The sequence below is a fragment of the Oncorhynchus mykiss genome, chromosome 3 (genome assembly GCF_013265735.2).
Source record: "Oncorhynchus mykiss isolate Arlee chromosome 3, USDA_OmykA_1.1, whole genome shotgun sequence".
NCBI classification, from domain to species: domain Eukaryota; kingdom Metazoa; phylum Chordata; class Actinopteri; order Salmoniformes; family Salmonidae; genus Oncorhynchus; species Oncorhynchus mykiss.
Genome location: NC_048567.1, coordinates 6,923,355 through 6,935,882, shown reverse-complemented (window position 1 = coordinate 6,935,882; position 12,528 = coordinate 6,923,355). Strand labels below are relative to the sequence as shown.

The 12,528-nt window shown below is 43.3% G+C and overlaps 2 protein-coding genes across 5 annotated transcripts in view; one reads left to right on the top strand and one right to left on the bottom strand.

Moving 5' to 3' along the window:
• The first annotated feature begins 3,221 nt into the window (after positions 1-3,221).
• Positions 3,222-6,426, top strand: LOC110508304 (GTP-binding protein 10). Its single transcript, XM_021588722.2, has 10 exons — positions 3,222-3,685; positions 3,898-4,091; positions 4,227-4,318; positions 4,459-4,603; positions 4,677-4,750; positions 4,904-4,956; positions 5,120-5,227; positions 5,338-5,415; positions 5,543-5,666; positions 5,782-6,426. Exons 1-10 carry the CDS (start codon positions 3,653-3,655, stop codon positions 6,021-6,023), a joined length of 1,143 nt encoding a protein of 380 aa, XP_021444397.2. The 5' UTR covers positions 3,222-3,652; the 3' UTR covers positions 6,024-6,426.
• A 56-nt stretch (positions 6,427-6,482) lies between these two features.
• Positions 6,483-12,528, bottom strand: part of LOC110508266 (disintegrin and metalloproteinase domain-containing protein 22) — a 100,718-nt gene continuing 94,672 nt past the window's right edge. For 2 of the 4 annotated variants that reach the window (XM_036967182.1, XM_036967187.1), the window contains exon 30: positions 6,483-11,828. In XM_036967182.1, the coding sequence (XP_036823077.1) occupies positions 11,808-11,828 (21 nt within the window). In that variant the 3' untranslated portion in view covers positions 6,483-11,807. The remainder of the gene's footprint in view (positions 11,829-12,528) is intronic. The other 2 variants (XR_005040322.1, XR_005040321.1) reach the window with 2 other exon arrangements.

The window sequence follows — 12,528 nt, the reverse complement described above, 5'->3', positions numbered from 1 at the left end:
CCTGTCAAAATGTGACAATTATTCCCTCTTGTGGTTAAATATTACATCTCTCTTCAACTCTGCAAGATTTATCTGCCCTTCCTCCGAAGTAGAATGGGGGATAAGGACAAAAAAATAAAATCATTGAAACATTATTTTGAAAATACATTTTAAGCTCAACAAGTTTCAATGATTTCACTTTTTAAAAAATCCTTATCGCTCATTTTACTTCTGAGTAGGAAATACCAGCTATGCTGGTGTTGCTGTTCTGTCTGTCTAGGACATGGGCTCAGGGGGAGAGTGGAGGGGTTAGGGAGAATGACACCACTCTACAGGGTCACAGTGAACGTGGGAGAGCCGTGATAATGGTGGTCTTGACATCTGGACTGAGCTGAAAGCACAGAGAAAAGGTGCACAATATGGGAACCATCCTGGTGGAGCAGAGAGTGGAGCTGAGGCACATGGGAAACAGATTGACAGCTAGTGAGAGCCAGGTGGAGGAACTGAAGAGAGACAATGCAGGTAATGAGGATTTTTATTGTATTAAATAAATCATATGACTTTACATGTAGGTCTATTGGCAGGTAAGCGTTTTTTGTCATGAATCTTGTTCTGGAGGCAGCTCTGCAGAGTGGTCACTAGCTGGCACAGCCACAAAGTAATGAAATCTGATTTTAAGCCTAACATTGACACTAAAATTAACCACACTGCTAACCCTAATGTCTAACCTTAAATTAATACCAAAAAGTGACATTTTTGTTTTCATGGATTTTTACAAAATAGCCACTTTTGACTTTGGAGCTGGCCCATCTAGCAGAAATTGCTCAGTTCTGCTTCCAGGGCAAGATTCATGCCAATGAACGTCAACCGGCGGCCCATTCACTCTAAGTTACAGCAACGCTACTCTGGGAGACTTGTTCGATTGTCTGAATTAAATCATTATAATTTCTGAATACATTGTCCTGTTATTTCAGCCCTGGAGACCAGACTGAGCGTCAGTGAGAGGCTGGGAGAGGAGCTGAAGAGAGAGAACGCAGGTATGCGGATATGATCATAAGCAATCAGTAGGGAATTAATACTACAGTATTTATATAATTTAGTAGCAATCAACAATAGCTTGAAGATGACATGCTTGAACATATTTTTTCATTTGATTCTACAACTCCAGCACAAGCAGCAGCACTGTCAGCCATGGGGGCCAGAGTGACAGCCAGTGAGAGCCAGGTAGAGGTGCTGAAGACAGCATGTAAGCCATATATTCATAATATAATATGAATATATGGCTTACAAATACGTTTAGGTAACTGTTTGATGTGTTGTCTTTATGTTAGCAGAACTGTCAGCCTTGGGGAGCCAGGTGGAGGTGCGGAAGAGACAGAATACAGGGAAACAGACAACTTTATCTCAAGTTTGCTCTGATAAAAACTTTAGTGCTAAAATGCATCAGCCACCACTTTATCATCTATTTTCAAAGTTTAAATTGTTACCTTTCTTCTTGTCTGCTGACTAAGATATTTCCATCTTGCATTATTCATTTGTATTTGTTTCTCCATTGTCATTATGTATGTACCTGTGTACTCCCCTGTTCACAGACAGACCAAAGGTGGCCTTCTCTGCTGGTTTGACTAACTCAGGAAAAGTAGGACCTTTCAATACTGAAACCCAACTGATCTACACCAAGGCCTTCACAAACGTCGGCAACACCTACAACCCAAATACAGGTACAGTGGGACAAAAAAGTATTTAGTCAGCCACCAATTGTGCAAGTTCTCCCACTTAAAAAGATGAGAGAGGCCTGTCATTTTCATCACAGGTACACTTCAACTATGACAGACAAAATTAGAAAAAAAAATCCAGAAAATCACATTGTAGGATTTTTAATGAATTTATTTGCAAATTATGGTGGAAAATAAGTATTTGGTCACCTACAAATAAGCAAGATTTCTGGCTCTCACAGACCTGTAACTTCTTCTTTAAGAGGCTCCTCTGTCCTCCACTCGTTACCTGTATTAATGGCACCTGTTTGAACTTGTTATCAGTATAAAAAACACCTGTCCACAACCTCAAACAGTCACACTCCAAACTCCACTATGGCCAAGACCAAAGAGCTGTCAAAGGACACCAGAAACAAAATTGTAGACCTGCACCAGGCTGGGAAGACTGAATATGCACTAGGTAAGCAGCTTTGTTTGAAGAAATCAACTGTGGGAGCAATTCTTAGGAAATGGAAGCCATACAAGACCACTGGTAATCTCCCTCAATCTGGGGCTCCACGCAAGATCTCACCCCGTGGGGTCAAAATGATCACAAGAACGGTGAGCAAAAATCCCTGAACCACACGGGGGGACCTAGTGAATGACCTGCAGAGAGCTGGGACCAAAGTAACAAAGCCTACCATCAGTAACACACTACGCCGCCAGCGACTCAAATCCTGCAGTGCCAGACGTGTCCCCCTGCTTAAGCCAGTACATGTCCAGGCCCGTCTGAAGTTTGCTAGAGAGCATTTGGATGATCCAGAAGAAGATTGGGAGAATGTCCTATGGTCAGATGAAACCAAAATATAACTTTTTTGGTAAAAACTCAACTCATCGTGTTTGGAGGACAAAGAATGCTGAGTTGCATCCAAAGAACACCATACCTACTGTGAAGCATGAGGGTGGAAACATCATGCTTTTTTGCAAACCTAAATCCTGAAATGAATAAGGCAACATCCAAACCTGTTTTGGGATAAACCTGCTAAACTCTCATAATGCATATCACGCAACAGATGGGATATGAATTTAGGGTATACACTTGACTTCAGACAACTTTTCAGGTTTGAATATGTCTGATAAGCTGCTTACATATCTATTCAAAGCGCCGTATCGAAGGCCATGTCCTCGGTATAGGCTATTCGTGGTGCTAAGAACTGTTCATACACATCCAATCTTTTTTTAGCCACCTATTGCAGAACTCTAAATAATAAACACTAAATCGGGAGGGTGGTAGATTAGGATGGTTAATCTGAAACACTTGTCACACTTGCAGTAACCCTATGCATAGCATTGTGCCCAAAGACAACACTCGCTCTGTTTAATTCTGTGCGTAATTTGGGGATACTTCCATGACACGCAGCTCGGACAGCGTTGTCGTGAAGCAGCGCTTCCACAGTCCGTGCGCGCGGGACAGCATGCAGTTCACGTACATGGCCCAGAAGTGCTGCGCGAACTCTAGGAACAGCTCGTTGTGCTTCTGCCTCTGCGACGGGCGCAAGTATGTAATTAAATCCCACAGTGCGCCCCGGCTTTCCGCCAGGCGCAGCCGCCGTGTCTGAATCACCGCGAGGGAAGTCCAGGAGTCCCAGCAGTCAGGGTCGATCTCGTCCAGGTTACCTGGAGCCACCGAGACCAAGACCTACTCCCCCGGCCCCTGATCTAAAGGTCGGTGTTGGAAGAGGCGGTGGTGAGAGTCAGGAGCATACACAGGCGCTGGAGGCGACTCCAGCCACGGAGAGAAACCGGGACTAGCTACCTTGACTGACGCTGACATCATCGAATCACCCCGTTTGCTGTTTCCTGTTTCCTGTTCCACCACCAAACAACCTATTCAAACGACACATGTGAACAGCTAATCTGATGTCTTCAGGCAAAAATGCCACAAACAGTCAACTGTAACGTCTAAATATTCAGTCAAAATGGTTTGGATCAGCAGGATTTGTTACCGGAAGGTTAGTAACACAGTGTTATAAATACAGTTGCATCATAGCTAGCTATACCAAATATATTTATAACTAACCCCTCCTGTCTGTGTGGCTCTACTATCCAGGTTGCCAGGTCGTTTCTACAATGAACTTGTTATGTTTAATATATTACTTGCTGTAGATATTTCAGTTGTCTGACGCAAAGTGAAATTATGTCATCACTACTCTCTTTCCTCTAGTACGGTAACTTCGTGGACAACCTGCGTCTGTATGTGCGAGGGGGCAGTGGGGGGATGGGGCTGCCCCGTCTGGGGGGTCAGGGGGGGAAAGGGGGAGACGTGAGGGTGGTGGCTCAGAACGCGGTGACTCTGAAGAGGTTCAAGGATAAGTACCCCCAGAAACGCTTCATCGCAGGAGTAGGAATCAACAGCAGGTATGTCTTTTTGGAAGTGTCATGACATGAACTACCAGCAATCTAATCCAAGTCTCAACGTGTGTGTGTGTGTGTGTGTGTGTGTGTGTGTGTGTGTGTGTGTGTGTGTGTGTGTGTGTGTGTGTGTGTGTGTAGTGTCCGTACCTTGAGGGGGCAGAAAGGAGAGGACCAAGAAGTCATGGCTCCTCCTGGCATTACTGTCACCAACGATGATGGAAAGGTCCTCGGTAAGTCTTTACACACATTATACACCATACACCTCCTTCACTGACACAAGGCACTGTGAAGATGATGTTGATGTCTGCACTCAGGATCAGAGTGTTGGGTGTAAATTTAACTGACCATAGCTCATCAATCCCCTCCATAGGTGAGCTGAACACTGAGGGAGATCGTGTGCTGGTGGCCAGAGGGGGTCAAGGAGGATCCTACCACTCAGAGTTTCTGCCCAGTAAGGGCCAGACCAGACAGATACGACTGGACCTCAAACTCATCGCTGACCTCGGCCTGGTGGGGTGAGACAGGACACACACACACAATCATACAGGAACACATTGACGACATGATTTCTCCCTCCATCATTACCAGGTTCCCCAATGCAGGAAAGTCCTCTCTACTGATCGCCCTGTCTCACCCCAAACCCCAGATTGCCAGCTATGCCTGTGAGTATTGAGTACACATTTACACACACACATCCCGTTGAAGTGAATGTTCCATATATTACCCAGTTTTTTTATCAACTGTTTGAGTGGAGGATGACAACATGATGTTTGAGTTATTTATGAATGGTAAATGTTTGTGTTGTCGTTCTGCAGTCACCACTCTGAGACCGGAGATTGGCAAGGTCATGTATGAAGACCATAAACAGGTAAGAGAAGCAGATTAGGTCATTCCTCCCTTTTGTGCAACTCAATCGTTTCCTTCACCTGATTGGTTCATTCTCAAGGTGGTCTTTCTTCTGGTTTTTACATACTCTGCGTTCTCTCTCCTCTGATTGGTCCATTCTGTGTTCTCTTCTCGGATTGGTGTAGATCTCAGTGGCAGACCTCCCAGGGCTGATAGAGGGGGCCCACATGAATAGAGGCATGGGCCACCAGTTCCTCAAACACGTGGAGAGGACCAGACAGCTGCTCTTTGTGGTTCGACCCAAACACAAACACAATTTATGGTCAAAGTCTCAAGGAGATTTGTGGTGAGAAAGCCTCTAGCTGTAATACTGATGAAGTCTCTCTTCTCTCTCTGGTCATAGGTGGACGTTTGTGGATTCCAGCTGGCAAGCAAAACGCCCTTTAGGTCTGCTTTTGAGGCTGTTCAACTTTTAATTAAAGTGAGGCTAGCAGGACACATCTACACAGGAACCACCCCCTCCCTCCGAGCACCAGTATCACAATATGTTCTCTCTCCTTATCCCACTTTCTGCCGCCCGTCCCCTCCTCTCTCGACTCCTCCTATAGGAGTTGGAGCTGTATAAGGAGGATCTCCCGTGTAAGCCTGCTGTGTTGGTGGTCAATAAGATGGACCTGCCTGATGCAGAGGACAAACTCACAGAGCTGCAGGAGCAACTCCTAAACCCACACGGTAATCTAATGATATACATAGATTATAAATTTAGGTAATACTTAGGTAATTAAGGTGTACGATCTGTGACATTAGACTACTCATAGTGCCCCCCTGGTGTGCTTCTCCCTTTCAGAGTTCTCCCACCTGTTACCTGACGATATGCTTCCTAAGAACAACATGGTCTTCAGACACGTGGTTCCTATCTCAGCTGCCACCGGTTTTGGCATCGCACACCTCAAGACCTATATCCGCCAATCACTAGACAAGGATGCCTCTATGGCAACGGACTCCCTGCACCGTGATAGGCTACAGGTGCTGAGAGGGGCGGTCCCAGCCAAGAACACACTCACATGGGGCCCCACCGCCTCAGTTTGAGCTGAACTGTGGAACATTCAGGGTTAGTATGTTCTGCAGTTTTGAAAAAGGATTTGAACTTGATTCATGTTCACTCGGCCTGGAACGTTTTCAATATTGTGGAAGTCAGTGTGGTGTTCCTACCTATCATACCCTAGGTAGGATGACTCCTCGACATTCATCCTGGCTCTGCACCCTGCTTGAGACTATCTATGGAAAACACAAACGATGATGTCACCCACAGTCATAACCCAGGCAAGGGTGTTGTCGTCCTGCCTTCCCCTTATGACCACACTATGGACAGAGTTACAGAGGTTGAGAAAGAGGGCAGGAAGTACGTTTGTGTTTTTCTGCTGGATGTTGTCTCTGACTGTTTGCTGTAATATGTTGCTTTTCCACCATGTAGTAATAAACATGTTAATTAATGCTGCCTCCTTTAGCAATAACCTTAAGGGAAACTAAACATACATACACAGAAAATATCGCTGAAAGTTTTATTTTATATTAAATATATTACAATACTGAATGATATTGTAAGAAAAAAAAAACATATGGGCATTGATTTCTGCATTGTCAGTCTATGTACAGCATACAGTAAAAGACAAGTGCTGTAATTATACAGTGGGATCTTAATGATTGACACCTTCCATAAAGCTGAGCAATAATGACTGCGTGAAATAATTAAAATACTAAGCTATATTGTATTTTTTTAAAGTGGGAAACTATTGATTTATACCAATACAGTTGCTCAGTGAAAGATAGTTTAACAAGTAATACTTATTTTTCTCAAAGGAATGTCAAAATTGACACCCCTAAAGATTCTTAGAAATAAAGTCAGTCCAAAGTTTATTTGGTCCCATATTCCTAGCACGCAATGACACATTTTTGCATCCAACAAGTTTTTAGAGTCACAAGCTTGGTGTAGTCATTGTGTGCTGTAGGAATATGGGACCAAATAAGAAACTTTTGACTACTTTATAAGAACCCTTTGGCGTTTCAATCATTCTGACCCCTAACCTTTTTGAGGTAGATCTTTCTCTGAGCAAAAGGATTATCAAATAATATCATTTCCCATTTTTTTTGTTACAATTTAGGTCAGTATTTGAATGATTTATTTTACAGTCATCATTGCTCATACAGGGTGGCAATCATTTGGGAACCGACTGTATATAGATTTTGTAGCGGTACATATAGTCGCAGTAGGAGCATACTGCAGCAGGACTGCATGGTGGATTCAGAGGCCTGATATAACCTACTTCTCAGACTGCATGGTGGATTCAGAGGCCTGATATAACCTACTTCTCAGACTGCATGGTGGATTCAGAGGCCTGATATAACCTACTTATCAGACTGCATGGTGGATTCAGAGGCCTGATATAACCTACTTCTCAGACTGCATGGTGGATTCAGAGGCCTGATATAACCTACTTATCAGACTGCATGGTGGATTCAGAGGCCTGATATAACCTACTTCTCAGACTGCATGGTGGATTCAGAGGCCTGATATAACCTACTTCTCAGACTGCATGGTGGATTCAGAGGCCTGATATAACCTACTTCTCAGTAGACTTCATGGTGCGTTCAGAGGCCTGATATAACCTACTTATCAGACTGCATGGTGGATTCAGAGGCCTGATATAACCTACTTCTCAGACTGCATGGTGGATTCAGAGGCCTGATATAACCTACTTCTCAGACTGCATGGTGCGTTCAGAGGCCTGATATAACCTACTTCTCAGACTGCATGGTGCGTTCAGAGGCCTGATATAACCTACTTCTCAGACTGCATGGTGGATTCAGAGGCCTGATATAACCTACTTCTCAGACTGCATGGTGGATTCAGAGGCCTGATATAACCTACTTCTCAGACTGCATGGTGCGTTCAGAGGCCTGATATAACCTACTTCTCAGACTGCATGGTGGATTCAGAGGCCTGATATAACCTACATCTCAGACTTCATGGTGCGTTCAGAGGCCTGATATAACCTACTTCTCAGACTGCATGGTGCGTTCAGAGGCCTGATATAACCTACTTCTCAGACTGCATGGTGCGTTCAGAGGCCTGATATAACCTACATCTCAGACTTCATGGTGCGTTCAGAGGCCTGATATAACCTACTTCTCAGACTGCATGGTGCGTTCAGAGGCCTGATATAACCTACTTCTCAGACTGCATGGTGGATTCAGAGGCCTGATATAACCTACTTCTCAGACTGCATGGTGCGTTCAGAGGCCTGATATAACCTACTTCTCAGACTGCATGGTGCGTTCAGAGGCCTGATATAACCTACTTCTCAGACTGCATGGTGCGTTCAGAGGCCTGATATAACCTACATCTCAGACTTCATGGTGGATTCAGAGGCCTGATATAACCTACTTCTCAGACTGCATGGTGCGTTCAGAGGCCTGATATAACCTACTTCTCAGACTGCATGGTGCGTTCAGAGGCCTGATATAACCTACTTCTCAGACTGCATGGTGCGTTCAGAGGCCTGATATAACCTACATCTCAGACTTCATGGTGCGTTCAGAGGCCTGATATAACCTACATCTCCACAGGCTACGGTTGGGTGGTTGGTGCTTGGTTGTATTGATACATTCAACAATCTGTCCCTACTTTGTGAGCGTTTGGACGTTTCTCTGTGGGTCCGGTTGGGTTACGTCAGTCAAGTCACTAATACAGATAACACACATCAGACAAGTTACATCTTGTTACCTGGACAGGCTCCACCTGCCACCATCCTAACGTCTAATATACCTCAATCCTATGACCTGCAGGTAAATGATCATAGATGTCAGTATTAAGACAGTATGATATTTTAAATATTGCTTGACAAGTATGATCCTTTATTTTCATATTACCACGGCCTAGGGAATCCCTTGGTCAAAACTCAAGTTACTAAGCACCAGCCAATCATATCGTAATTGAAATAAGACAAGAGTGATAAGAGCTTTAGTCAACATGCATTCACCTGTACAGATCTCTATAGCATAATGCACCCCATGTTGCCATAGCTGCGTCCCATCATAACATAGAAGACATGTACAGATCTTCACATGCCAGAGCGGTCCGAGATGAGTGTGTGCTTTAAAAAACTAAAATGGCCGTATCATATCTCCATTCCACTCAACGCACAGAAGAACAATAATGCAGTTGGTCTGCCTGAATAACGGCTGTACACAACACTGAGAAGTGAACATATAAAAGTACTTAAGAGTAAAGACTTGTCATACAGTATCAATATTAATGTGATATTGTGGTGATCTTAATATCTTTGCAGTCATAATGCATACAGTAGAAAATCAAAACGATCAGTGCCCACATTTTAAACTTAAGCATACGGAGTTAACATACAGCAGGCTTAACTGATATGGACAGTACAGTAACTACAGGATGGGGGTTGTGACTTCTGTACAAATAAGTTTCCCTTTAGCCACAGATCTAAGATCAGCTTTCCACTCCCCAATTCACAACATTTACCATCAGGGGGGTAAGATACAAAACTGACCTTGGATCAGTGACTAGGGACACTTTATCCTACTCTGAGTAGGTAAGAACCTGAATCTTAAGCCACATTTAAACCACTAGATTACTCGGGCCATTCATGAAAATGTTTGAGACCTGGTTGATTATGTTGAAAACCTGTTCACTACTGATATGGGGTTTATGGTATGAAATTCCAAGAAGATAACAGCAATTGGCAATCAAGGAAAAAACTATTTCAATGACATGCTTATTTCGTATTACAGCCTCACAGACAGATTACCAGAGAACAGCGATAGAGTGCTAGCTAGTAGATCCATTGTCATTCTGTTGGTCTTATAAATCTCAAACAGCAAGCACTGTACAGGACACTTCATCATTTACAGACAGCAGGGAAAACTTACAGTAGGAAACAAAACAAAAGCAAAAATGCACATTTTAATAATTTTATCTAAACAAATTCCAAATTCATCTGACACAATGTTCAATGTTATTCCCACATCATCCAGTTGGATCTCAGTGGCGTTGTCGGTTCCAGTTGTATCTATCTGTTATGTCTGGTCTCACACTGTACACCAGGGGCGGACTGGGACCAGAAATCGGCTCTGGCATTTTAAACACAACAGCTCATTTCTTTCCTCGAGGCCCCCATTATTAGCAAGATAATTATCATTTTGCCCCCCCAAAAAACAAGTAAGACCCACTGTGGCCCACTGTGTTAAAAATGGACCAGGCCATCTTGCATTTGCCCAAAATGCCAGATGGCCAGTCTGTCCCTGCTGTACACACAGACCGTGTGGAATGATTATAGTCACAGGACATTTCTCCAACTTCTCTAAACCACCATGGCCAAATGAACATGTATATCACATCTAAAACTACAAAAGAACACTTGTTCTCTCCCCTCTGTAGCGAGGAAGGGCTCATAGGACGATGTTAGTTCAAAATATTTTCATCATTCTCAATATCCAAATGGATAAAATGCTCAGTTAATGTAATAAATCAATGACATTCTTAAGTTTCCTGTCTTAAATATGACGGGCTGTGACTGAGTGTGCATTACTCAGAGAAAGGGATGACACAAAGAGGAAATATAGAACACTGTTAGTACATTCTGCTGTGGAAGAAAAAGAAAGCTGGAGTGTTCACACAGCCACACGGGAGAGAAGAGAGAGTTCAGCCAGAAATGAAAAGAGAGAAACAGACAGAAAAACCAAGTACGGGGTCTCTACAAAGACCTACGGAGACCCTGTCTGTCTACAACACGAACCACAGCAGGAGGAGGAGAGGGGGAGCATCCCTTCATCATTCGCCTCCCAGTAAGTAAAAAAGAAAAGCACACATTACTCTGCCTTTAAGCTGTACATATTTACAACGATAACCAAATCCTTCAGGAAAACCTGACACGGCGAAAGAAAGAGAACAGAGTGGCTAGGGTCTAGGGTCTAGGGTCTAGGGTCCATGTCAGGGGCAGTTGGCTAGTATAATGTGTGATACAGTTCATAATGAGTCGCTGATCACAGAGATAGAAGAAGCCTATAATGTAAAGAAAGCTTAAAGGCCTACAGTACGTATGACATCACCATCCCCCACATGCTGTCCGTCCCAGACTTCTTCTTCTTTGTGACACTAGGAAGAGTTGATTAACAGGGGGTTCTCATGCATACAGTGTTGGAGTTTTCTACAGTAATTAAACAGCGTGCTTCAAAATGGTAGAGAAATCTGCCGATATGATAGCTGTCCGCGCCCCTCAACAGAGAGGAGCACCAATCAGAGGAGAGAGTTTACATAGGGGTAGGGCTAGAGGGGGGTTGGGGGGAGAGGTGAGTAAGGTAAGGTGGGACAGTTTTTGGAGGAGCTTGAAGAGTGTGGTGGAAGCTGGGGGGACGTTGGGGTGTTGGGAGTGGGGGAGACATCCACAACGAGGACTCTCCTCTCTGTCTGCACTGTTACCATCACAACAGCTTCGCTTTTTCCTCACCGATGAGTGAAGGGCTGATCTCTGGTGGATCTCCAACTAATCTGAAAGGGATCTTGTGTTGCTTCGTTCTGTCTTGGCTTGTCAGCGTAGGAATGACAGATGGCCCCTGTAGCGTCCCCTACTGAGCAGGTCAGGTCTGACAGACCTCGCACACACTCTCACACACTCTCACACCCTCCTCCTCTTCATCTTCCTCCGCTTCTCTTTTCCGCTCACACCCAGTTGCTCACTTTTTTCGTAATTTTGTTTCAATTTTGTTTTGCATTGTATTTTTTAATTCATAGAAAAGTGGAGGAAAATGTAGTTCTTAAGTAGTTTTGCAGAGTAGATAACAGGAGTGTTATATTGAAGTCTCCCACAGCTGCAGGAAGAGAAACGAGATGAAGAGACAAAGACTATAATTAGACAATGGCTTCAGTACCTTAACTGCAGTTAACCCCACAATGCAATAGGGGTATTTATAGTACACACGTCATGAACTACTACTGTATTTACCTACTTTCTAGGACTTTATGTACAGTATGTTACGTATGAGATGTTATGTACAGTATATGTTACGTATGAGATGTTATGTGCAGTATATGTTACATATGAGATGTTATGTACAGTATATGTTACGTATGAGATGTTATGTACAGTATATGTTACGTATGAGATGTTATGTACAGTATATGTTACGTATGAGATGTTATGTACAGTATATGTTACGTATGAGATGTTATGTACAGTATATGTTACATATGAGATGTTATGTACAGTATATGTTACGTATGAGATGTTATGTACAGTATATGTTACGTATGAGATGTTATGTACAGTATATGTTACGTATGAGATGTTATGTGCAGTATATGTTACGTATGAGATGTTATGTACAGTATATGTTACGTATGAGATGTTATGTACAGTATATGTTACGTATGAGATGTTATGTGCAGTATATGTTACGTATGAGATGTTATGTACAGTATATGTTACATATGAGATGTTATGTACAGTATATGTTACGTATGAGATGTTATGTGCAGTATGTGCTATATACTATATACTGTGTTATTATA

Coding starts and splice junctions, on each gene's coding strand:
- LOC110508304 (XM_021588722.2), top strand. CDS start 3,653: ATGGTTTGGATCAGCAGGATTTGTTACCGGAAG. Junction 4,751..4,903: donor CCAGATTGCCAGCTATGCCT/GTGAGTATTGAG, acceptor GTCGTTCTGCAG/TCACCACTCTGAGACCGGAG. Junction 5,416..5,542: donor CTGTTCAACTTTTAATTAAA/GTGAGGCTAGCA, acceptor CTCCTCCTATAG/GAGTTGGAGCTGTATAAGGA.